The 24,884-nt window shown below is 46.9% G+C and overlaps 2 protein-coding genes across 13 annotated transcripts in view; one reads left to right on the top strand and one right to left on the bottom strand.

Annotated features, from left to right (window-relative positions):
- BAZ2A (bromodomain adjacent to zinc finger domain 2A) overlaps nucleotides 1-9,965 on the top strand; it is a 35,017-nt gene extending 25,052 nt beyond the window's left edge. For 5 of the 7 annotated variants that reach the window (XM_020990059.2, XM_078145906.1, XM_020990056.2 and 2 more), the window contains 17 exons: nucleotides 324-539; nucleotides 1,654-1,908; nucleotides 2,009-2,223; nucleotides 2,483-2,557; nucleotides 2,741-2,927; nucleotides 3,059-3,118; nucleotides 3,239-3,383; nucleotides 3,608-4,230; nucleotides 4,430-4,643; nucleotides 4,729-4,884; nucleotides 4,995-5,149; nucleotides 5,393-5,676; nucleotides 5,887-6,019; nucleotides 6,143-6,289; nucleotides 6,707-6,939; nucleotides 7,095-7,238; nucleotides 7,318-9,965. In XM_020990059.2, coding sequence (XP_020845718.1) covers nucleotides 324-539; nucleotides 1,654-1,908; nucleotides 2,009-2,223; nucleotides 2,483-2,557; nucleotides 2,741-2,927; nucleotides 3,059-3,118; nucleotides 3,239-3,383; nucleotides 3,608-4,230; nucleotides 4,430-4,643; nucleotides 4,729-4,884; nucleotides 4,995-5,149; nucleotides 5,393-5,676; nucleotides 5,887-6,019; nucleotides 6,143-6,289; nucleotides 6,707-6,939; nucleotides 7,095-7,238; nucleotides 7,318-7,483 — 3,408 coding nt within the window. In that variant the 3' untranslated portion in view covers nucleotides 7,484-9,965. The remainder of the gene's footprint in view (nucleotides 1-323; nucleotides 540-1,653; nucleotides 1,909-2,008; nucleotides 2,224-2,482; nucleotides 2,558-2,740; nucleotides 2,928-3,058; nucleotides 3,119-3,238; nucleotides 3,384-3,607; nucleotides 4,231-4,429; nucleotides 4,644-4,728; nucleotides 4,885-4,994; nucleotides 5,150-5,392; nucleotides 5,677-5,886; nucleotides 6,020-6,142; nucleotides 6,290-6,706; nucleotides 6,940-7,094; nucleotides 7,239-7,317) is intronic. The other 2 variants (XM_078145915.1, XM_078145905.1) reach the window with 2 other exon arrangements.
- A 271-nt stretch (nucleotides 9,966-10,236) lies between these two features.
- The window catches only part of RBMS2 (RNA binding motif single stranded interacting protein 2), a 46,926-nt gene continuing 32,278 nt past the window's right edge, over nucleotides 10,237-24,884 (bottom strand). For 5 of the 6 annotated variants that reach the window (XM_078145916.1, XM_078145926.1, XM_020990066.2 and 2 more), the window contains 10 exons: nucleotides 24,530-24,687; nucleotides 22,878-22,957; nucleotides 22,641-22,750; nucleotides 21,238-21,284; nucleotides 17,714-17,810; nucleotides 17,259-17,309; nucleotides 16,797-16,907; nucleotides 16,177-16,257; nucleotides 15,790-15,876; nucleotides 10,237-15,515 (listed from right to left, as the gene is read on the bottom strand). In XM_078145916.1, coding sequence (XP_078002042.1) covers nucleotides 15,796-15,876; nucleotides 16,177-16,257; nucleotides 16,797-16,907; nucleotides 17,259-17,309; nucleotides 17,714-17,810; nucleotides 21,238-21,284; nucleotides 22,641-22,750; nucleotides 22,878-22,957; nucleotides 24,530-24,687 — 816 coding nt within the window. In that variant the 3' untranslated portion in view covers nucleotides 10,237-15,515; nucleotides 15,790-15,795. Of the gene's footprint in view, nucleotides 15,533-15,789; nucleotides 15,877-16,176; nucleotides 16,258-16,796; nucleotides 16,908-17,258; nucleotides 17,341-17,713; nucleotides 17,811-21,237; nucleotides 21,285-22,640; nucleotides 22,751-22,877; nucleotides 22,958-24,529; nucleotides 24,688-24,884 lie in introns of all 6 variants that reach the window. The other variant, XR_013482633.1, reaches the window with a different exon arrangement.

Raw genomic sequence — 24,884 nt, 5'->3', positions numbered from 1 at the left:
TCTCATCTATGTGTGTGTGTGTGTGTATATGATATACATGAGGCATAAGCACACACACATTCATAATATGCATACATAACCTTATTTGTACAGTTGTTTGTATGTTGTCTCCCCTGTTAGACTATTAGCTCCTTGAGGGCAGGGACCGCCTTTTGCCTTTGTCGACATCTCTAGCCCTTGGCACAGAAGAGGCGCTCAGACTAGAAGTCACAGGCAGCTGAGTCACAGTGCTTTCTAGGCCCGCCGGCTGTTTGTGTCTGGGGATAGCCACGCTGGCTCAACATCATCTGTACCTACCTTTCTTTTTTTCCCTGGATAAATAGGCCGAGAAGGAAAAGGTAAAAGCAAAGGCAGATACACTGAAAGAGAAAGTCAGGAAAGAGAAGGTCAGACCAAAGGAGAAGGAGGAGGCTAAACCAGCCTGCAAAGCTGAACGCGTGTCAGCCCCCCAGCGGCGCCTGGAGGAGCGGCAGCGACAGCAGATGATCCTGGAGGAGATGAAGAAGCCCACCGAGGACATGTGCTTGGCTGACCACCAGGTGACTTAGGAGGTTGGGGTCCAAGCAGGAAGAAGCAACAGCCCTGCAGACGCTGGGGTTTTATTTGAAGTTTTTACTGATATCTTTTGTGTTTACACCACTTGCATTTCTCAGTATGTTCCTCCTCCCTCCTCATGTCTCTTCTTTGGGACTAAGCTTGGTTTTCATCATTTCAAAGTATTCAGTTTCAGTGGTCTTTGTTGCTTGTTTATATTGTTGTGGTCACTGTATGTGCTGGTTTTGGGGACCTGCTTGCTTGTCTTTGTATCCGTTCATACAGATGGGTCTTCCCGTGTCTCTCTGTTTTGATCATATTCTTCGTTTCTTATAGTACGGTCGTATTTCATTGCATTCATGTTTGTTTAGCCGTTCCCAGTCAGTGCTCATTTACTTTGTTTCTGGTTCTTTGCTACCACAAAAAGTGCTGCTGTAGATAATTTAGTGCAATGTGTGACCTTTCTTTTTGTTATTGACCTCCATGGGGATATATGACTAGTATTGGAGTTTCTGGGTGAAAGGTTGTGGACATTTTAGTCAGTTTCTTGGCATAATTCCAGATTAATTTCCAGAACAGGCCAGTGTGCGATAACCATCAACTCATCCATCTTGCCACAATTCCTTATAGAGACATTAAAAAGTGTACGTTTGCGTGCATGCATAGCTTGAAAATCATTAACAAACATGATTATATACATATACAAAGAGGTCCAGAAAAGTAGGCTTTCCTATGGAAAAAGTGAAGCTCTTCTAGCTATCTGCATCTAACTTAACATAGTAGTGCCAACATTACCATGCTTTATGTCCCCTTCTGAACTTGTCCTCGCCGGCGTATTTCTGTCGAATGTGTCATCGAACGTCTTTTCCCCTCACTATCACCACTCTGTAACTCTTCTGTTTCCCCACCCCACAAAAAAAACCTTAAAAAAAAGCCTTCCCTTATATTGAGGAAAGATAGTCACAAAACATATGTGTTGTTTTGGTCATGTCTGGAAGTGGATGTGGTTATGTTTTTGATGAAGGGCAATTGGAAGGACTCTCCTTCTCCTGGCTCTTATCTTCTTGGTCTCTTTGACAAGGGGCCTGGTGCCCTTTGCCTTCCTTCTCACTTCCACAGCCCCTGCCTGACTTCTCAAGAATTCCTGGTCTGGTGTTACCCGGTAGTGCTTTCTCACACTGCCTGACCATTGTGGAGTTCCTGCACAGCTTTGGCAAAGTGCTCGGCTTGGATCCAGCCAAGGATGTGCCCAGCCTGGGGGCTCTGCAGGAGGGGCTGCTGTGCCAAGGCGAGGCCTTGGGCGAGGTGCAGGACATGTTGGTGAGGCTGCTTCGGGCTGCTCTCTGTGACCCTGGCCTACCTGCCTACTGCCAGGTGAGGGCCTGTCGCGTCAGGATGGGAGGATTGAGAGCCGGGCTGGCTGGCTTCTCCCTTCGTTTTCCCATTTCTCCTCATCTCATTTGCTTTTCTCCAGTCACTGAAGATCCTGGGAGAAAAGGTATCCGAGATCCCGCTGACAAGGGACAACGTGTCAGAGATCCTCCGTTGTTTCCTCATGGCCTATGGGGTAGAGCCTGCAGTGTGCGACAGCCTGCGCACCAAACCTTTCCAGGCGCAGGCGCCCCAGCAGAAGGCTGCAGTGCTGGCTTTCCTGGTACATGAGCTCAACGGCTCCGACCTCATCATCAAGTAAGGAGCCACAGCTTGACCTTGGTGAGCCTGCAGGGGTTTAGAGCCTGAGGGCCTGGAGGGGCTCTGGGGCCAGCTCAGTGAGATGAGACCCCCACACCCTCCCCAGGAGAGGAGACGCCTCCACAGTGTCTGTTTCCCAGTCTGTGTCTTATGTGGATAGCAGCACTCAGCTTGTCTGAATGGGGGGCCCCTTTCCAGTTTTGCTCTCTTCTTCTCCATGAGCCCTTCCTCAGACCTCGTCTCTGTTCCCATACAGTGAGATTGATAAGACCCTTGAGAACATGTCCAGCTACAGGAGGAACAAATGGATTGTTGAAGGCCGGCTTCGGAGGTAGGGGTAGAGCAGGTGATGGGCCTCAGGTAGAGTCCTCTGGCTTCCAGGAGCCCTGGTGCTCTCCACCATGGGGCTGAGTTGGATTGGGGAGGAGGTGAAGAGGGCTGCTCATGCTGCTAGGGTCAGTTTTCTTTATTACTCTTTCCCTTCTCCTTTCTGCACCCCAACTCCCACTCCCAGGCTGAAAATGGCTCTGGCTAAGCGAACTGGGCGGTCTGAGGCAGAACTGCTTGGCTCAGAGGAGAGCCTAGGCCGGAGGCGAAGCTCCCGGATCCCAGAGGAGACCAGTGGCATGGAAGAAGAGGAAGAAGAAGAGGCGGCGGCAGCATTAGCCTCCCAGGGTCGGCGGGGCCGCCGAGATGAAGAGGTGCCATTCTGGAATGGGGGGTGTGCTGAGGGACGTTTAGCTTTCTTGGTGTAGTAGAGACTATTCTCTAAGCTCCTCACTTCTTGACTGACTCTTAACCAGCATCTTTATCTCTGCCCTCTCCTCTCTAGGGTGATGCCCAAGCATTCAGTATTTCTGAGCTAGAGCGACAGATAGAAAAACTCACCAAGGTAATGGCATGCTTTACCCCAAATTCCCAGATTGGGTACAGCTGTTGAGGCCTACTTTGTGGCAGTGTTGAGGCAGCCCTGTGCACGGCTGGCTAGAGCCTTGGGTTCGTCTTTCTCCAGCGCCAGCTGTTTTTCCGCAAGAAGTTACTCCACTCGTCCCAGATGCTGAGGGCAGTTTCTCTAGGCCAGGATCGATACAGGCGGCGATACTGGGTGCTGCCGTACTTGTCTGGGGTCTTTGTGGAAGGGGCTGAGGAAGCCACAGGTTGGTGCTTCTGTCTTTCCCGTGATTGGTCTCTGGGCAGTCTGGGAGTCTGGGCTTTGAACATCCTCTCCCATTGTAAAGGGTATGTGTATGTGTTCTTTCTAAACTACTGTAACTGTCATAGAAAACTTTGTGGAAGAATTGGGGAGAAGGGTCTAGAACCTGAGGCAAAAGTGGAGGGAAGTGTTAATTTTGTATTTTGAACCTCTCATTTCTCTCCATAGCCTTGGAGGATGTGATAAAACAGGAACCTGACTCCCCAAAGGGAGCAGCTGCTCCAGCCCCCTCCACACCTCCTTTCTTGGCAGTGAAGAGGGAACTGGCTGAAGGAAATGTCAAGACTTGGTCACCTTGTGCTCGGGCGAGGGGTAGGCCCAGAAAGACCAAGCCTGTCCCTGAGCAGCCTGAGATTCCCATATCACTTGTGGCAAAGGAGGAGCACGAATTTGCCCAAGCCCAGGAGCAGACCCAGGCCCAGGCCCAGGTGCAGGAGCAGGCCCTCAATGGGCTTCTGGAGCCAGAGGACTCCCCTATGTCCTTGGGCCAGAGCCAGCATGACCTCAGCCAGTCAGCCTTCCTCTCCTGGCTGAGTCAAACCCAGAGCCATGGATCCTTGCTGAGCAGCTCTGTCCTCACACCTGACAGCAGCCCTGGCAAGCTAGAGCCTGGACCCCCAATGTATCCTGAGGAGCCTGAGCCCAGCCAGCCTGATCGCCCCAACCCCCGGGGCCCTTGGTTCAACCTGCTCCCTCGGACACCCTGTGATGCTGCTCCCTTGACATCCCCTTGTGCCTCAGAGGATGGTCCCACCCCTGATCCACCAACGCCTCCTGCTTCTTCTCAGCCAGTAAGAGCCATAGCTTAGCCGCCCCCCCCCCAAACCCCCTAGAGGGAGGGAGAGGGGATCCATAAGTAGGTGGGTAGGTGGGTGCTTCAGCTTTGGACTAGACCTCTCTCCATGCCCTCCCTCACTCTCCATTTTCCTCCCTACTTCCTCTTTTCCACCTCATCCTTTGTACCCTGACCTTTCAAATTTCTCCTAACAGGTGAACAGACCTAGTGCTGCCAAACCTTGTTCCCCAAAGCTACTCTTCTCCACCCCCTTCTCCGTCTCAGCTTCCAAGAGATGGGCAGGAAAAGGGTCCCAAAGCCCAGCAGGGCTCGGGCCGCCCAAACGGAGGGGTCGGCCCCCTAGCAAGTTTTTCAAGCAGATGGAACAAAGATACCTGATTCAGCGGACGGCCCAGCCCGTGCCTGCAGGTGAGCACCTTGATGAGGAAGTCGGTCAGAGGAGCTGTGTGTCCTCTGTCAGCCATTGCCCTCATGCTCCTGGCTCTCCCTGCAGAAATGCGCGCGGGCTGGTGGTGGATCCGGGGTCCCGAGGAGTTGGAGGCCACCTTGCGGGCTCTCCACCCGCGCGGCATCCGAGAGAAGGCTCTGCACAAGCACCTCAGCAAGCACAGGGACTTCCTGCGGGAGGTCTGCCTGAGGCCCCCTACGGGTGAGTGCCCGGCAGCACTGGCGGTCACGGGGGTGCTTCCCCACCAGGGCCCCCCAGGGCCGTCCGCATGGAAACTCCATGGCAATTGCTGATCTGCACTCTCCTTTTAGACCCCATTCTCAAGCCGAGCCGGCTCCCCTTGGTGTCTCAGAAAGAGCTCATGTGCTGGTCCCCAGCCGAGAGGACCTATGAGGCAGACCTGGCAGTGCTGCAATGCGTGGAGGAGCTGGAACAGCGGGTACTACTGGCCGATCTGCAGATCCGGGTATACTGGGGAGCCTTGGATCTATTTTGGGGGGAGGGAGGAGAAGCCAAGCAGGGATTTCCCTCTTAAATATTGAGGAAAATAATCTTCAGCCTTCCCTCGTCCCTCAGGGAATTATGAAGATGAAATCAGATGAAATCTGAAGGCCTGATTCTGACTATGTCAAGGTCTGAAGGGTCGACCTCTTCCAGGAGAGCCCCTGCCCTCTCCCTTCCCTCTGACCTGCTTTCTCTCCACCCCCAGGGCTGGACGTGTCCCAGCCCAGACTCTGCCAGAGAGGACCTGGCATACTGTGAGCATCTGCCTGACCCCCTGGAGGACATCACTGCACGAGGCAGAGGGCGGGAGGGACTGGCACCGCAGCGGGAGGACACCAACCCCCTGGATCTGGCCGTCCTTCGGCTGGCGGCCCTGGAGCAGAATGTGGAGCGAAGGTACCTTCGAGAGCCCCTGTGGCCACCCCATGAAGTTGTGCTAGAGAAGGCACTGCTGAGCCCTCCGGACTCCACTGCTCTGGGGACCGAGATGTGAGTAACACATGTTGAAGGAAAAAAGTTTGGAGAGTTGCCTCCCCCAAAGTACCTACTTTTCCTTCTCCTGGGGAAAAAACTTCCTATTCCTGTCCCTCTTGGTCCAACAAAAACCAAATGGCTCTTGCCCTTTCTATGGGGAGGAGGGAAGTCGGGAGCCCTCTCTCACCAAAGGCCATTTCTCCATTTCTCCCACTCTCCCCCCAGAGCGTATGAAATCACTCCTCGGATCCGGACTTGGCGGCAGACTCTCGAGCGGTGCAGGAGTGCTGCCCAAGTGTGTCTCTGCCTGGATCAGCTGGAGAGATCCATTGCTTGGGAGAAGTCTGTCAACAAAGTGGTGAGAGGCTAGGAGAAAGGCCTGGGGGGCCTAGGGCTGGTTTGAGGGGCTGAGAGGCGGGTGTAAGGAGGAGCAGCAGCAGGCAAAGGCATGGGGTTCATGTCTCCCTGTGGCCCTCCTCAGACGTGCCTGGTGTGCCGGAAGGGTGATAACGATGAATTCTTGCTGCTCTGTGACGGCTGTGACCGTGGCTGCCACATTTATTGCCACCGACCCAAGATGGACACTGTTCCCGAAGGGGACTGGTTTTGCGCTGTCTGTGTGGCCCAGGTGAGGCCCTTTGTCCTTTCCCTACCTCCGCCTCAGATAGAACCTAAAGGATCTCCTATTTCCCACAAGGGGAGTGCTGGGATCCCTTTGGATACTCCAGCCTCGCCACTCATACCTTCCATCTTGTAAGTACAGTCTTTTCAAAGGAAAAAGCAGGTGGATTTGGTTCTTGCTAGGGACCTAAGGCCAACGAAAATCATTTAACTTCTTTTGTACCTTAATTTTCCTCATTTTCAGTGGATGGTTTTTTACTTGCCTAACTCATTGATGCTAGTTAGGTAAATAAATTATGTTGGATTGAAACTGCTTTAAAAAGTTAAAACTCAGTATAGGAATTGTGACTAATGATAGGATGGGACTAGAATCCATAAATAATAGGAATGGTGTTTCCCTTGCTACTTTTGATTCTTCCCTCAGCAGGAAGAGGGAGAATTCCCTCACAAGCCGGGCTTTCCAAAACGGGGCCAGAAGCGGAAAGGTGGACCACTGGGTTTCTCCGAGCCTGAGAGTCGGCGACAGCGTCGTCCTCGGGCTGTGTCCCGGAGCCGGGATGGGGCGGCTGTGTCCAGATACTCTGGGGAAGGGCTGTCTTCCTCCAAACGCCGCCGCCTTTCCATGAGGCACCACCATAGTGACCTCACTTTCTGCGAGTAAGTGAACCTGAGTGATAGGGATGGGGTAGAGTAGAGGGAAGTGAAGATGGGGCATTTGGGGCCTGCTCTTTTTGGAGGGTCTAGGTCAGAGGTGGGGAACTTGTGGCCTCAGGGCTCAGTCCTCCGGTGTGCCTGCATCTCTTTGGCTGTAGGATCATCTTGATGGAGATGGAGTCTCATGATTCAGCATGGCCCTTCTTAGAACCCGTGAATCCTCGGCTAGTTAGTGGCTACAGGCGCATCATCAAAAACCCCATGGACTTCTCCACCATGAGGGAACGCCTCCTTCGGGGCGGGTAAGTGTCTGTCTTCTCTCCTCCAGTTTTTTCCATTTCCGTCCCATTCCCTCTGACATTGTCTCCATCCCCCACTCAGGTATTCTAACTCTGAGGAGTTTGCTGCTGATGCCCTTTTGGTCTTTGACAATTGCCAGACCTTCAATGAGGATGATTCCGAGGTGGGCAAGGCTGGGCACATCATGCGCCACTTCTTTGAGAGCCGATGGGAAGAGTTTTATCAGGGAAAACAGGCCAGTCTGTGAGGCGAGGTGGGACAGGGGCAGGACAGCGCGTGCCTGCTCCTCCCATCATCCCCACCTCCAGACCCTGCCATTCTCGCCTGCTGACGCTGCCTGGGGTCTACAGTCAAGAATCAGACATGCCCTGATCTTGGACTCTCCCTTTGGGCAGCTTCCTGTACCCTCATTCCCCAACTTACCCCCTTTTTCCTCTTCCTCTCCCCTCAGACAAAGGGGTAGGGAAGGGGGTCTTCCTGGACTGAAAGCCAAAAAGAGAAAGAGAATTTTTTCCTTTCTGTTTTATTTTCTAATTACAAAAGGGAGAGTAGAAACACCTCCCTTGCCCTTCCTTCCCCACCTTTCCTGCCCCAGAGCTTTGGGGCTATTTAATGATAGCAATAGTTCTAGTGAATGTGTGAAACCAAGAAACACTCTGTACTGTGTGAGGACCCGTAGTAACGGCCAGTAAAGTGGACTTAACTCCCAAGTGTGTCAAGCCGGATACGGGGCCCTGGACATGCTGCTTCCACGTCCAGTCCTTCCCCCAGTCCTTTGCCCACTTCTCCGACACTTTTTCTTCCAATTTCTGCCTTCCTTCCCTTATCCAATAATATAAAACTCTTGTGTACGGGTTCCTCCCCTTCCTTTCCCCAAATCCTTAAAAAACAAAACAAAACAAAAAAAGATCTTTCAGAGGTTTTTTTTCTCCTTAGCCCAGCCTCATCTATAGCAGTGGATGCTTCTCTGTCCTTACCTCCAAATCTCCAGCCTTCTCTGTGGGGGGAGGGTGGGGAAGTGTCTGGCTCCTGTCAGCCCTGTTTTTCTCCTCCACCTCCCCTAAACCCAATCCTCCCTCTTGGGAGCTCCTCAGGGACAATTACTGCTGAGTCTGGCCAGGATAACTTTGGGCCCATTCCTTCCTGCCCATAAGATGGATTGACTGGCCTCCCCTACTCCTTGTGTGTGTTGCTGCATTGTTTGTGTTTTATCCTTTACTTCCTTCACACCTATTTTTCTTTGTTGCTTTGGAAATATACAAGGAACAGTTTCAGCCAATGGGCATTTTTTCTCTGCCCCTCTTCTGATGTCTGCGATTCCTCCTTCCCATCCCAGGGCATCTGTTTAGGTTTCAAATTGAGTCCTTTTCCAGGATCTCTGATCCTGTTAACTTTGTGTCTCTTGCCCCTGTACACAGGAAGAACCTAAAGCTTTCTGTGGCTTTTAGTTCTGTTACTGCTTCCTGGCCTGTCCTTAGCCCTGGGTGAGTTACCGGGAAAGCAGGATGGTTGAGGGGCAGGTTATGTGTACGCCACTGTCACTGACACGTGACCCCACTCTGTAAGAGGAAAGCTGCCATCTGCCCCCGCCATAACCGTGGGGTCCTGGCCCTCTGCTCCCCTGCCCAGCCTTGGCTCCTCCCATCAGAGATTACGGGTACTTGCACTGGGGAGGAGGCCCTGGGCTTAAGCAGAGAGCCAAGACACCCATATCCCCCAAGGAACTTTGCTACTGGTAGGGAGGAGCCAGTTGAGATAGAGCCAGAATCCTGGTTTTGCTCCACCAGCTGCACTGAATAACCACTGAGGGACATTAAGGGAGAATGGGTCTACATTCTCTCTGTCCTTTTGCTTCTCTCCTTTTCCATCTCATTTCTCAAGTCGCCTTTTCTGTCAGATAAACCTCAGAAATTATTTTGAGATTTTTTTTATTTTAAATAAGAGGTGAATTGAAGACTATTTGAATTGACTATATTATACATAAATATTTATATTTTATCTAAACTGCGCTGTAACAAACTTTGTGTTAAATGTTTGGAATTATAGATGAGGGCTCTTCCCTGTCCTCAGTCACACACCTCATCCCCCTCACAGGGTAATGTTTTTCCTGATATAAAAGCCCTTGAATTAATTTTGAACTTATTGGGAGAGGGGAGTGGGGAGGAAGAGAATGATGGTCTGGAATCTCATGTGTTCCACTTAAGTGTTCTCTTCCCTCCACCCAAATCCCCAAGGATCAGGCACTCTTGAGGTGGTAGGCTGGCTTGAAATTTTGGGGGCCTGTTTGGTTGGGGGTAAAGTGGTCAACTTTCCACTTTTCCTTCTGCCTTCATTCTTAACAATTTCAATTATTTGGGGATAGGCATATTAAAAATCAGCTTCATCCCCCACCCTCAAAAAAAAAAATCCTATCCCATCTTCTCCCACGTCAGTCTAACAGGAAGAAACCACATCATCAACAAAAGTTGTTCCCATGTTCCTTTTGTGGCAAAAAGGGACTAACTTTTATATAACCAAATGTGGTGTTTTAGTGACTTTTTGATAATGTACAGTTTTTTTGTGACTTTAAATTTATTTCTTTCTATATTTTTAGGACCAATCTCATTTTTAATAAGGTTGAAAAGGAAAAAAAAAGTCTAGAAAACTCCTGTTGTTGCCATGTGATGTTCCACAAGTGCAGCTGTAGAAAAAGTGCTTGTCAGTTGAATAAAAACCACATTTGATAGAGATTCTGTGGTACTTACTGTCTGTTCCGATCCCTGTTCTGGGGGAGGGTGATTGGGGAACCTCAAGTCTTTTTTCAAGACGGTTGGGAATGATGGGCCACCTGATTTCCTTCCCTTTGTGAACTCATTAGGAAAGTGTGTAGGTGTTATCTTTAAAACCCAACTATTTAATTTGGTCCAGGCACTGGCTTTCCATGGCCCTGTTTTGAAGATGTCTTTCTTGGGCAAAAAAAGCCTACCACCATCCTGCCTCCCCTGATCAGGACACTGAGGCTGGTTTTTTATCATTTTATTTAAAAACAATTTGAAATGAGACAATTGGAGCTCCACAAGATTGCAGGGGAAGGAAGAGGTACATTGGAAAATTTAGGAGATAAACAGAGGGATACTAAGCTGGAGTGCTTTCAGCATAGAAGCAGGCAGAATACAAAACTAGAAACTCTGAATAAACAAAATCAAAAGAAAAAAACTTTAAAAAATCTGTACAAAATGTTTCTAAGTATAAATTAAACTTATTTCAGGTCTACAATGGGTATATATGAGATGGGGATTGGTGTTGGGTGGATGGGATTAGCATAAAGATGGTCCCCTGTTGGCATCTCCATCAGGACCTCAGGTTAAGCTCAACTCAGACAGTTGGATACCAACTTCTCTTCCCCTCAGTCCAGCTCGAAGATAGGAGAGGTAAGTGCCCCAAGGTGAATAAAAGAGGTCTCTGGAATAAGGCTGTTTTTAAAGCCCAACAGGGGAATAAGGAAAATGAGATGACAAAGCCCCTGTGCCGTGTTGGTTGTCAAACTGGGGGAGGGAATAGCTACTGCTGCAGTCCTTGTAACTTTCTCCCTTTCTGGAGCTTGGACCAGTTAGAGTAAAACCACTGGTCATGAGGGAGTTGTTTCATGGTCTTTTTAAGACCCATGAGCTCCGCTTCAACTTCAGTGTTAATTGGAAAGTAGGCACCAACACTACAGACTCAGCCCTATTAGATTCTACAGAAAGTAGCAGCAACTAAATTTTGTTTTTTAGTTACAAACCCTTCCCTACCCATATCACCCATTCTCCTTGCTCCCAAACCTGAAATAGGTGAAGGGATAGAGTAGGGGCCTAAGAAGGTGGTTGTGCCCTTGTTCTGAACAATGAACTGTGAGAATTGTGAGGTAGATGTGTAACGAGGAGAAAGAACATTGCTGGATATGTAGTGGAAAGTAAGGAGGTGGTCAGAATAGGCTTGGAGGCTGGGAGAGCAAAGAACCCTGCAGGCAATACATTAGCCATATGTAGGACTCCCTTGGTGGGGGTGGAGGGGGTGGAGAAGGGCAGTACAGAGGGAAGGCAGAAGGATGGAGCTAACATGGCACTCCCAAGGACTGGTGAGGAAAGCCCCTGCTAGGGCTTAAGAGGGAAGAGGTGGGAGTAGGGGATATTTCTGGGGAATAGACAAGGATAGCCACAACTTGAAAGGGAACTAGAGTGGGAGGTGGGAAAGCTGGGGAAGAGGGAGAAGTGGCTGGATCAAGGGATGTCAAGGCACAAAGAATCTAAGCCCTCCCCCTACTTCTGACTGGCTGCTTCACCACTCCTAGGCCCATCAATACCCGGGGGGGGGGGATGATAACCATTCACCTGTTTTTATTGCTCAAAGCTATGGGGGTGGGGTTGAGGGGGTACTACTGTCATTGCTAAGTGTGGCTCTGGTAGCTGGGGTGCGATGCCACCCCCCCCCAGCAGGTGGGGCACATGGCAAACGGCAGTCCAGGTCCCCTTCCCAGAATAGCCGCAGCTGGCCTGGTTCCTCCCAGCTGAGCAGAATACCCTCCAGCTGTTCACTCACATCCTTAAGGAAGCACCCGGCTCTGACTCAGTCCTCGAGAGGTGCCCTCCCTTCTCTAGATTGCAGAGAGGCAGGCGATCTCAGGGACCGCAAGGTGGAGACTGAAAGCACCAGCTTTTAGCACCAAAGGGAGGAAGCCCGTTTGTTAGCAATGGGAAGTGACGGGGTTGCCTGCATAGCTTCTGAGTCTCATCTCACTTACCCTACAGTCCATGTGCCTCCACCTCTAATATACAGCTTCTCCTCGAGAATCTGGGAACAGGAGGCTAGACTAGGACCTGCTTAACTTTCTTTGGTTAAACAAAACAAAATCTTAAAAAGAAATATTTCACTTCTCTTCCCCACTTCCGCCCCCAAAACACAGTATTTTCATACATGACACCCTTTGCCTCAGACCAGGTCTAAACAGCAATGCAGCCTCTGCACCGTCCCCAGGTTTGGGGCCTGCCATGATCCAGGCCCTATGGGAAGCAATGACAATGGCAATGCTGAATCAGCTCTGGGTCTCTAAAACCCAGGAGAGGATGTCCGGTTCAGTGATGTTTCTATTTGGCTTTCTTAAAAAAAAAAAGTGTGCGCATACACATATATGCACAAAAAGATACATAGAAAAACATTTTAAATCCTAAGAGCATCTCTGTAATCACAGAAATAGCATGCTCTTCGAAGGGAGAGGATGTGAGATTGTGCAGAGACCCTCTACCATCTACCCCCTATCCCTCAGCCACAGCCCCTGCCTGACAAGAGGACCTGAAGGAACAAAGATTAGCCAGGCCCCTGAGTTCAGACCTAGAGCATCCTTTAGCTGTTCCCACTACATCAGTTTGTGGCTTAGGGGTGAGGGGAAGGATTTCCCTCCCCACACCCTATTTCTCTGCGCCAGTCACCCACCCTTTATCACAACTGATCACATGTTAAAAAAAAAAACATTCTTGCCTCCCCCCACCCCCCAAGTATCTCAAGAGTAACAACTCAAAAGCACCAAATGAAGTCATCACCACCACTACCACCAACCACCAAAAAAATTTAAAGTCAGTGGTCAGTCTAAATCCCCTGTATCCCCAAACCCTTCTTCCAGAAAACACCATTAAAAGGAACCAATAAGAACAATGAGATTTCACAAGGGCAAGCTCAAAAGGAAACATAATGATTCTCTGAAAGAAGCTAAACAGCACTATCTGGACACTTCAAACAAACCAACAGGTGGTAAGGGTAGGCCTCGGGGGATGACAAAGGAAGAGTAGCAGCCGCTCCTGCTGCATATGGAGGATGAGAGACCCCACTGCACTTCTGTTTCTTTCAACCACCCTAGGCTTCATTTAAGATGTGCCTAAAATCAAGCTATCTGGATTCTTTTTTCCTTATTTTTCCCTAAGAGTACATAGACAAGGTAGGGTTATGTAGTCTTCCTTGGTCAACTCTTAGGAACAAAAGTTCTCCCTACAGCCTTACCCCCTTCCCCCAGCATCCAGACTGCCAGATAGGGTAACTGAATGCATGGGGGCTGGAGTTACTTCTCATTGACAGTGACAAAAGGAACAGGAGTGAGGGGGGACAAGAGGCAAAGGAAAGGCAAGGGGGCACCCTCTGAGCAAATATGTCCTGGGATTGAGGGTGTTTAAAAAGTTTAAAAAGCACCCAAAAGAAACTGAAAATAGGCAAACCAACATCACCCCTCCCAAGGTTGAACAAAAGGGCAGTTTGGGGGTAAGGAAGCATGAAGGATAGATTGGAGAGGCCTGGGCTGGAGCCTATTACTGAAGCTCAGTCACTGGTGCTGCAGCATTCCCCCTCCTTCTCCCTCCAGCTTATTTAACACCTGATTTTCCCTCACACATCAATCTTATCTGTTTTTCTATCCTTGATTGTCGTAGTGCAGAAGAGTCTGGCCCATAGGTGGAGAGGACCCAGTCCCTTGGGCTGAAACAGAACCTCCCTTTCATAGCTTTACAATGTAATTATGAAACTGGACTCTGGGTGGGAAGGTGATAAGGGAAAGGCCTGTTCCTTGAGGTGGGCAGCAGCATGACACTTCCACTATTTGTTTGTTTCTCTGGGCACAGAGATAAATCTTGCAGTAGGAGAAGGGTGGGTAGGGTGGAAATCATGGGCCTTTTTCACTAAAGTCCTAGCCTCATAGGAACGATGAAATGTGGGGTGGGGGATGGTTATTGCACGTTTCCAGCCCAGATACCTGCTGGACTTCCAGAAGAAGGAAGATGCCTGCAGATGCGCAGAACCTTGGGAGAAGGGCAAGCTCACCAGGACAGTGCAGGCTGAACTACACAATCTGAGATTGGTATATCCTTTTCTACCCCTACCCAAATGCAAACAGCATTCATGTACACACGCACGCATGTGCACACACACACACACACACACACACACACACTCTCTCTCTCTCTCTCTCTCTCTCTCTCTCTCTCTCTCTCTCTCTCTCTCTCTCTCTTACTCTCTCTAACATGCAACCCAAAGCTTGTTGGTAAGTCAGTGCATGCAGAGAGGTTGGGTAACGGTCTCCCCTGGCAGCATCCCTAAAGGTGGGTGTCGGAAGGCACTGTGGATCCCAGGGTCAGGGGTGGAGAATTACCAAGTCCTGTGGGGCAGTATCATCTACACCAAGATGAAGCAGCTGGTCAGCTGATCCATGCTCGGCAAAGAAAGTGGGGAGGAAGGCAGGGGACAAAGAGGAAGAGGAAGGCAGCACATGTTCTAGCTGTTGGGGCTCTGAGCACAGCAAAAAGGGGTGGGGAGAAAGAGAAAGGTGACAGGTCCACAGCTCCTTTCCTGGAGATGGCACAAAAAGCCAGCCAGAGCAGCAGAGTTAGGATTCCTGAAGAGCTGAAGCCAAAGATGATTTCCTGGGATGGAGATGTCCCCATAGCAGCAAGAAGAAGAGCAGAAGTAGTTGAATTCATTGTCTGATATTCTGGAGGAAACCTTGTCTCTGTCCAGATGGGCTGGAGTGAAGGGTCAGGGGTTTTGTCTCTGCAGTGCCCAAGGACACGTTTCTCTTCCCTGCAGCCAAAGTCTGGTGTTCTTTTCCAGGTAGGAGGCAGGTAAGCGGGGAAGAGGAGCAGAAAGGAGGAAGGATGGACCCCCTCCACTGCCCAAGTTATGCTCTGTTTTGTTCTTATTTCACAAAATAAAATTCCATTTCAAAAAAACCAAAATCCCCAAGTTAAAAAGCTGAAGTGGGCAGGTTCTGCAGCATGGGGGTGGGAAGAAAGCAGTGGTTGGGTTAGGACGCAACTTGGGGAAGAAGCAGAAAGAGAGGGGCAGGCACAGATTCTGGGAGCTTTACAAAACAAAATTCAAAAAACTGCATATTTTCTTTAAAAAAAAACCTACAAAATAATAAAAACAGAAAAGTCTGTAACCAAACCCATCAAGAAGAACCCATGGCCAATGCCCCAGCAACAAAGCTTTCTACTTTCTTTTAAAAGAAATTTTTAAAAACAGCCCAAACAATAAATCCCAACACAACACAGGATTTTTTTCATATGGAGACATGAACATCCAGTCACTGGTTGGTCTCCTTGGGGTGAGAAGAGTCTGTTGTGGTTTTAAAAAACGTTTTCTTTGCAAAAGAAAGAAAAAAAAATCTGAACTCCTTGAATGCAGCACAAAGGAAAGGTGGCTTTGTAACCCCAGGTTCCGCCAGTGATGTGGGGAAGTGGTGGGGCATGAGAGCAGAGATGTCCTCTCAGGCCCAGGCCCATCTGTAAAACATATCAGTCTTTCATAATAATGATGGTCAGTCCTTCTTGGAGTTGGCCAGTCTACACCTTGATTCCTCATTCTTTGCCCCACCTACTTCCAACCCATCAGAGCTGGAAAGAGCCAAGCACAAGCAGGACCTAGATGACCCACACAGCAAGGATAGGTGGGAAACAGACCACTGTGAAACACTAGACTGCCTGGGTCTTGGGACCTCCTCCCATAACCTCTCTCTCCCCAGCTCTGGCCCTCCTGCCCTTGCCATGTGGCTCTTACCCACTGTTACTTGCTGTACTGGAAGGAATAGGCTGCATGATCGGAGGGAGAGTCCACCGCTACTTGACTTTGCTGGCCACTGTTCTCCTGTATCATAACCATGGCAATGAGGTCATCCTCCCCTGCCCCTACCCTCCCACAGACTAACATGCACCCAAACTCTAGTATTTCAACCCCCAAATATGGAACAGCCAGCTCTCCTTACCACCACCCTCCTTCCACCCCCAAGGCTAACAAGTCTGTATAATCAACATCCAGGCCATGATTATTGGGAAAAAGCTGTGAGGAAGATGAGGGGTCCGGCAGTTAAAAGAGTGCAGGGACCAGGTCCTTCTTACATTCCTGCATGCCTCCCCCAAAGCCCTAGAGAAATCACAAAGCTCTTACCTCAACAGGGACACTGGAAGAAGGCACAGGCGTGTACTGGGGGATATAAGCTCCTTGCATAGCTGCAGCGGTGGGCATATACTAGGAGGAGAAAAACATCAAGAGGATGGAGGAGCCTCCTCCAGGGTCTCCTCTTCTTTTCCCATCCCCCATGCTGGCCTTTCAGCTACCCAGGCCTTCCCTGTCTACCAACCCTGGCTCATTCATTGTACTCTCTAATCCTAAGCCTTGTTGTGCAAATTGGCACCTTTCCAGAATGAGGCGGCACAAAAACGCAAGAATTTTTCTTCTTCTTGTAAGGATTTCTAGACAACCTGCAGGAACTTGGAAAGTATCATATTTCTGCCTGCCTGTACAACTTGATGAGGCAGGACTCAGTTGAAGGAGATAATGGGAGGAATAATGATGAAGAAGCAGATGGATATTTTACACCTAATGGGTTGCCTCTGACCCACATACATAATCACGGATTCTAGTCGAATGAAAAACCACGTGTTGAGCATTTTTATATATACTTAATAAAATAATTATATAGATTGTAGGGAGTCTAAGAGATCCCTGGAAATTTTCATATTAAAGTGATTGTCTACCCCTCCACCCTCAGTTATCCATGGCTTTACCGTGCCCGTGCTGCTGAGGGAAAGGTGGCCCAGCTGCTGAGTGAGAGGTCCCATCACTGAGGCAGGCTGGATGGAAATGGTGTGGTCCATCCCTGGGGTCAGGACTGTGCCCTTGGGGAATAAACAGGAAGAGAGGAAAGAACAAGGACAAGGTTAGCTTCAAAGTCTTCAGTCTCAGGATTAGTGACCAGCCTGAAATGAAGGCTAATAATGGCCCCTGGAGAACACAAAAAAGCCCTGGTAAGTGGCAGGAAGAGAGAAAGGTGAGCGTCAAGCAGTGCTGTACGAAGAGGCTCCCTTGACTCCATTGTCTGGCTGAATGAGGAGAGGTAAGGCTACCTGGCTGGGGACGTTTTAGTTTTTGCCCACATTCCTCAGGGTAATGCCTCCCCCACCTTCCTATACCCCTCCCCACCCCACCCCCCCACACCGCCCCTTGCAGGAAAGACTGGAGACACTCACTGCAGGTGGCATGAGGTACGACTGGTGGTGCATCCAAGACGGGCTGTGAACCTACAGAGAATGGAGATGTCTGAGCCAACCCCTATTGGGGAAAAGGAAAATGTAATTGATGGTAACTGCCTACTGGGCCCTGCCCAGCCCCTGAATCTAAATGTTGGCAAAGCCAGGGTCAACAATCCAGTAAAAACTGGACTTAGGTAACGAAGGCATTAAGAATAAGCACCTTGGGGCAGCTATGTGGTTCAGTGGATAGAGCTCCGGCCTTGGAGTCAGGAGGACCTGAGTTCAAATCCAACCTCAGACACTTGATACTTACTAGCTGTGTGACCCTGGGCAAGTCACTTAACCCCGATTGCCTCACCAAAAAGAAAAAAAAAATAAGCACCCTTTTCACCTAAACCACCATGTTAAACAAAAGAGAATGCATATTCCCTCCCTTATGATGATGCTTTTACCTGATATGAAGATACAGGAGATGGGAGATAGGGAGATAGTGTGGTCTGGGCAATCATCCTGTTGGGGGTGATGCTGTAAGGTGATGCTGTATAAAACCTGTAGGAAAGAGTCATACTAAATAAAAGGGTTAGAGGTAACTATGGGATGAAGGGTCCCATAGTTAATTCTGGTGACTTCCCACTATCTCAGCCTACCCAGGTGTGCCTGTTTCCTTGTAGTCCTGTCATTAAGAAAAAAAAGAAAAGATGCCTCTTCTCGTATCTCACAGTCATTCTGGACTCCCTCACTACAAATCAAGTTTCCTTCTAACATAAAAAAAATTACCAAAATCACAAAAATACAGTGATTACAAGTTCATGTCCTTGAACCATTTCTCCACTAGAGAAGGGTTACTGTTTTCTTTTTAGTTTTGTATGAGTTCTTTGTAGATACTAGCTATATCTACCACAAATACATTTTTTTTATTTAGAAGATCTCTCTATAGCACAATATCATACTTCTATCTGCCAGATATTCCCCCTGGATGATGTGCTGGTACTTTCAAACTCAATTAATCACACTTTCCATCTGCCACTCTCAAGAACTAGAAATTGAGGGGATGCCCATCAATTGAGGAATGGCTGGACAAGTTGTGGTATGTGAATGTAATGGAATACTATAGTGCTATAGGAAATGACGAGCAGGAAGACTTCAGAAAAACTTGGACTTACATGAATTGATGCTAAGTGAGGTGAGCAGAACCAGGAGAACATTGTACACAGTAATATCAACCTTGTGTGATGATTAACTATGACAGACTTGGCTCTTCTCAGCAATGCAATGATCCAAGACAATTCCAAAAATCTCATAATGGAAAATGCTATCCACATCCAGAGAAAGAACTATGGTGTCTGAATGCAGATTGAAGAATACTATTTTCACTTTTTGGGGCTGTTTGTTTGTTTGTTTTTTCTTTCTTGTGGTTTTCCACTTTTGTTCTAATTCTTCATTCACAATATGACTAATGTGGAAATATGATTAATATGATTGTACATGTGTAATCTATATCAGATTGCTTGTTGTCTTGGGGAGAGGGGGGAGGAAGGGAAAAAAATACAGAATTCAAAATCTTATTAAAGTGAATGTTGAAAACTATCTTTACATGTAATTCAAAAATAAAATAAAATACTATTAAGTGGGGGAAAAAATCTGCCACTCTCACTAACTTCCCCTCCTCTGTGAATGGCCCCACCATCTTCCCAGTTACTCCTTGTCATCTTTGACTCTTCCCTCTCCCTCAACCCCAAATATCACATCAGTAGCCAAGTTTTTTTGTTTCCAACAGCAACAACACTCACATTCCCTTCTGCATGCCCATCTCCTCAACCACTGCTCTTACCTATTCTCACCTATGCTACTGGAACAACCCATTAAGTCACCTTTCTCCATCTCATCCATTACCTCTCCCATCTATTTTCCATGTCTAAGGAATTTTTATGATGCACTAGCATGATCACATCATTCATCTACTCAGAAATTCTCAGCAGTTCTTCACTGCCTACAGAAAAAAGTTTAAACACTTTGGCATTCAAGGGTCCAACCTGCCTACCTCAACATATTATAACTATTTCAAATTCCAGCCAAACTGAACTTTTCTCCATCTCTCATGCTTGTCCTAGCCTCTCTAAGGCCTTATTCTCCACCCATCTCTGCTCCTCAGTGCTTGGCATAGACTATCCTCTACTCCATCTGTTCAAGTGCCTTCCTTCCTTAAAGGTCCAGTTCAGATGCCTTTACAGACCCTTTCTTGATGCAATTCCACCCTCTCTTCAAAAAAAAAAATTCTCATTACCCAATTCTCCTTTGCCCTTACTATAGTCTTCCTTGTATCAAACCATATCCCCTCTCAACCCTGACAGCAGAGGATGCGCCATTTTAAAAGCTGTCTCACACATAGTTGGCATTTAACATTCCTTGAATTTGTCATGCAAAACATATGAAAAATAAACAATTAAAAATATTTTTATACAAGATCAATTTTGTCGCCAATAATTTCTTCCATTTGTTCAAGAAAAAATTTTTCCTTTTCACAAATGAGATAAACAATTTTCTTTCAGTTTCAAGAAATAATTTAGAGTATTAACTGGAGGGTGTGAGGTCTGGAATGAAAGCTATCAGAATTGATCCATAATACTGTTACCCAAATTTCCTAAATTTTAAAAATTGAATGAATCCTTATCCTAATTTATATAACCACAGACTCAAGAGCTGGAAGGGACACCTCAGAGGCCATCTCATCTGACCCTTTCATTGTACAGATGAATAAAATAAACCCAGAGAGGTTAAGTAAGGGACTTGCCCAAGGTCACACTTGTAGGCTTTATCAAACATTAATAACAATGATTGACTAGGTTCTATTTCTGGATTTTCTTCTATTCCAATGATTTTTCTATTTTACAATGACTATTTAACACTTTATCTTGAAAGCTTGTAGGACAAATTCTACATAAATATTTTTCCATAGTACCTCTTGATATTTCTGTCTGTTTTTCTATAATTAATTTTGTGTTGGATTTTTCTAATTGTGTAAAATAGCTCTTTGGTATTTCAACTGATAGTGGAATAAGATCTATAAACTAATAAGGGAAGTTTTTTGGCTACACCTAACTGTGTGTATGTGTGTGTGTGTGTGTGTGTGTGTGTGTGTGTGTGTGTATGTATATGTATATATGTATATGTATATATGAATATATGGTGGAGATGATTATCCCTAAAATTGTTAAGTTCTTTCTAATTTATATTCAACAAAAATCTCTTAAATTTGTCTCCGTATAGGTCTCTTATATGTCTTCGTCATCTTGAAAAAATATTTGACCCTCTGTCATAACTGTAAATGGTATTATTTCTCTACCAGGTTTTTTTATTTTTGTTTGTGATATATAGAAATGCAAATTATTCTGTGGATTTATCTTGTATATTGCTACCTAGGTAGAGGTAACAATCACCTCATTTTTTTACCCTTAAATCTCTCAGATCTTCCAAATAGCTATTCCATCATGTCATTTGCAAATAGAGATATTTTAACTTCTACACTGGCCATCTTTTTCCGGTAGTTTTTTCTTCATGCCTTATTGGATTGCTAACATTTCTAAGAGGCAGGCGTGGTGTACTAGAGAGAATTAGGAGTCAGAAGGCAGGGACCTCCACCTCATTCTGGAGGGAAGCTCACTAGAGGGGACTCTACAAGTCATTTAAACTTTCTAAGTTTCATTTGCCTCCTCTATAAAGTGAGATACTCCTATCCTGCCACTACCTGACTTCACAGAGCTGTGAGGAGGAGAATAGGTAAACTTAAAATCATTTTACAAATGTCAGTTAATATATTTATTAAGATTACATAAAATTAAAAGTGATAGCACACAGCCCAGATTTACATCTGTTTTTAATGAAAATGTCTATTTCTCCATTCTGTACATGAGCTCTTAGTTCCAAATCTTGCCCCTGAATGTCACAGTTATAGCATGGAGTCCTGACAAGGACTTACCCATTCTGTAGAGCTGTGGCAGGGTCATAGGTCAGTGCCATGCCACCCTGTGAGAGAAAAGCACACAGATTACCTGGGAGTGTTTGGGTGAGGGGCAGGAAAATACTCAGACTCTATAGGCACTCTATAGGAAACCTTTAGTTTCCAGATGATCAAGACAGTCAAAGTTGGAAAGCCTGGATTAAGGCTTTCCTTAAAATGAGGCCTGGGCAAGCCCAATGGCAGATATTCTGTTGTTTGTCCTTCATACTCAAAGAGGACCAAAATGACATCGCTATATTGGAGTCAAGGTACAGTGTGCCCAGCTGTGGCTGATTAGTCCAACATGAGTTCAGAAGGCTTCTATCATAGGTCAGGCACAAATTTTGGAACATTTAGAGTGCAGATGGCTCCAAATTTGTGAATCTCTCATTTCTTTTGGGCTATTACAATTCTGCTTCACTTATAGAACACAGCGCCCTCTTCTATGTGGGCATGCTAGACGGTTCTATATTAGTCTCCCATGTCTCACAATAGATACTAAAGCTCTTCAGAGAAACCTTGAGAGTGTCCTCGTACTGCTTCTTCTGACCTCCAAGTAAGCGCTTGCCTTGTCTGAGTTCTCCATAAAATAACCTTTTAGGCAAACATACCCTTGGCATTCGAACAATGTGGCCAACCCATTGGAGTTGCACTCTTTACAGTAGAGTTTGAATGCTTAGCAGTTCAGCTTGAGAGAGGACCTCAGTGTCCAGTACCTTATCTTGCCAGGTGATCTTGAGAATCTTCCTAAGACAATTCAAATGGAAACGATTCAATTTCCTGGCATGGTACTGGTAGACTGTCCAGGTTTCACAGGCATACACCAAAGAGGCCAGCAAAATGGCTCTGTAGACCTTCAGTTTGGTAGGCAGCCTAATATCTCTATCTCTCACATTTTCTTTTGGAGCCTTCCAAACACTGTGCCAGTTCTGGCATTGAGTACATCAACCTCATCATCTATGTGGACTTTCCTGGAAAGTATATTGCCAAAGTAAGTGAACTTATCCATAGTATTCAAAATTTCTCCATCTGCAGTAACCAATGGTTCCACGTATGGATGGTGTCATGTGGTGCTGGCTGGCAGAGAACTTCTGCTTTCTTGGTGTTGATGGTCAGGCTAAAATTAGCACAAGCAGCACAGAATCAATCTATGCTCTGTTGCATCTTAGCCTCAGAGGCTGCATTGAGTAGAAGCTTTGTTACTGTTCCAAAAGCAGAGGATCTTTTACAAAAGCCCTGGAGTTAAGCAGCCATTCTCCCTGAAGGGGATGCCTATTACCTATTAGGCGTTTGGGCTGACATCAGGTATCTCAGAAAGCAAGTCAACAGACCTTCCATCCTACTTTACTCCTGCATTCCTATAAGCCTGCTACCCCACTTACCACATCACCATCTCTCGGCCAAGACCGGCCATTCTGCACATATTTCCCCTGGTTCTGGCGTTTCTTTTGTCCACCATCAGCAAATTTGCAGAGCAAAGGATCAGATGGGGCTGCCAAGAGAAAAGCAGACAGGAAGTTGAGTCCTGCCCCGTCTTTACCCATGCACAACAATACTTCTGTCGCACTGTGGAATGAGTTGCCCATGGACCTCTCAACCCTGAACCTTATCTCCATTACCTGGTACTCCAGGGGGTGTCTTAATGTATTTGCCATTAAAGTGAGTGATGATGGCTTCACACTTCTCTGTGGACTCCATCCTACAGAGGACAGGAGGGAATGGTTAGGCCTTGGCTTTTCTGATCTTCAGTGTGCAGCCCAAATCCTCTAAGAGCAAGCATTCTTAAGCTCCTATCCTGTCTCAAATGTAAGCAGTCATAATCGCAGAAGCTCTACATATTCTAGGAAGTGGGAGGAGCAAAAATCTTTCCAATGTGATGAAACAGATGGTTTAAGAATATAAAGACCCAGGGCACCTAGGTGGATAGAGCACTGGGCCTGGAGTCAGGAGGACCTGAATTCAAATCTGGCTTCAGACACTTGACTCCTACTAGTTGTGTGACCCTGGGCAAGTCACTTGACGTCGATTGTCTTGCAAAAAAAAAAGAAAAAATATAAAGACCCATGTTCTAGTCTTAACTCCACCTCTTAGTAGCTATTCTGATTCTTTAAATCTCTGAGTCTCAGTTTCTTCATTTGTAAAATAGGGGTAATATATATTCCACTCCCTCTCACAGGGTTTTGAGGACTAAATGAAATAAATGTGAACACACTTTTAAAATGATAAAGTCCTACATAAAATATAGGATTCTCCTACAATGTTAAAACAAAACTCTAACATATTTTCTATCTGAATGTGCAGCTCAAAATCTAGGGACCTTTCTGATGAGGTAGGAGATAGAAGAGCGCAGAAGAGGATATTTCTGGGGAGATGACAATTCAGGTCAAGAGAGATCAATGACTGGACCCTGGCACAGTTGAACATCACATTGCACGTGATGTGAACAAGACTCAACATGCAGGGAAGCGTTCTATTCCTCTTCAATACAGGGCTGAGGGACTCAGTGGGGACCAGGCTGAACAACAGGCATCTATGCAGAAGTCACCAAAATTGTTTCTAGGCCTGGGAAAAAGAGGTACATGACAGAGAACTAGGAAGCAGTTGGGGGAAGATTAGGAGACAAAGCATTTTTATGATGAAATCTGACATCCTACTTCACAAGGTAGTCACGAAGAAAATGATTTATCAACTTTAAGGGCTTAAAAATGGCAGCAAGATAGAGGAGGCAGAGGAAACGAAACCTCAAAGCCTGGGCTCATATCCTGCCTCTGACACAAACAGGTGGCATGACTCTGGCCAAGTCACTTCACTTCTATCCCAAGCAACTATTTAAGACTCTAAGTTAAAAAACAGTTGCCTCTCTGCACTGGTAGAGGGAGTTCAATCACCAGGAGTTCTTTATGCCTATCAAATCACAGGTCAGGACCAAAAAAAGTGATGTAAAAGTATGAGCAATTATAAAATAAATATATAAATAAAAATTAAAATTGCCATTAAGTATTCTTTCTTTTTTTTTTTTTTGGCGAGGCAATCGGGGTTAAGTGACTTGCCCAGGGTCACACAACTAGTGGCAAATATCTGAGGCCAAATTTGAACTCAGATCCTCCTATTCCAAGGCCTGAACTCTATCCATTGTGCCACCTTGCTGCCCCAATCAAATATTTCTGAATCGAGGGCTTAGGCCCCTGCTTGTTCCTGAATTCCCAGTGCCTTCAGAGAGGGTCAGGTTGACAATAGACTTTCCACACTGTCTGCTCTCACGGCCTCTTACCTTGCAAAGCCAACCCCTCGACTGGTCCCACTTGTGTCTCGAAGAATTCGAGTAGAAATGACTTGCCCAAAAGGCTTTAACATCCCCTCCAACTCCTGCTCATCCATAGTCACTGGGAGGTTTGAGATGTATAAATTTGTAGGGTCCTGCTCCTGTTGCTATGAAAGCATAAATGTGACAATGGGTAAGGCATTCTCCTCCCTCTTCTCCCCCCCCATATTTCAGGAAAAAATAAGATGCAAACACAAGGAGGTGTTTATAACCATTCCTCCCTCCCCACTTCCCAGCTACTTGCTCTATCCTATAATAATGATGAAAGGAGGAGACTACCCATTGTTTCTAATTCGGATCTCAA

The sequence above is a fragment of the Phascolarctos cinereus genome, unplaced genomic scaffold, assembly GCF_003287225.1.
Source record: "Phascolarctos cinereus isolate Bilbo 61053 unplaced genomic scaffold, phaCin_HiC Scaffold_1;HRSCAF=81, whole genome shotgun sequence".
Lineage (NCBI taxonomy): Eukaryota > Metazoa > Chordata > Mammalia > Diprotodontia > Phascolarctidae > Phascolarctos > Phascolarctos cinereus.
Note: the sequence above shows the minus strand (reverse complement) of the source record. Positions and strands in the feature narration are given on the sequence as shown.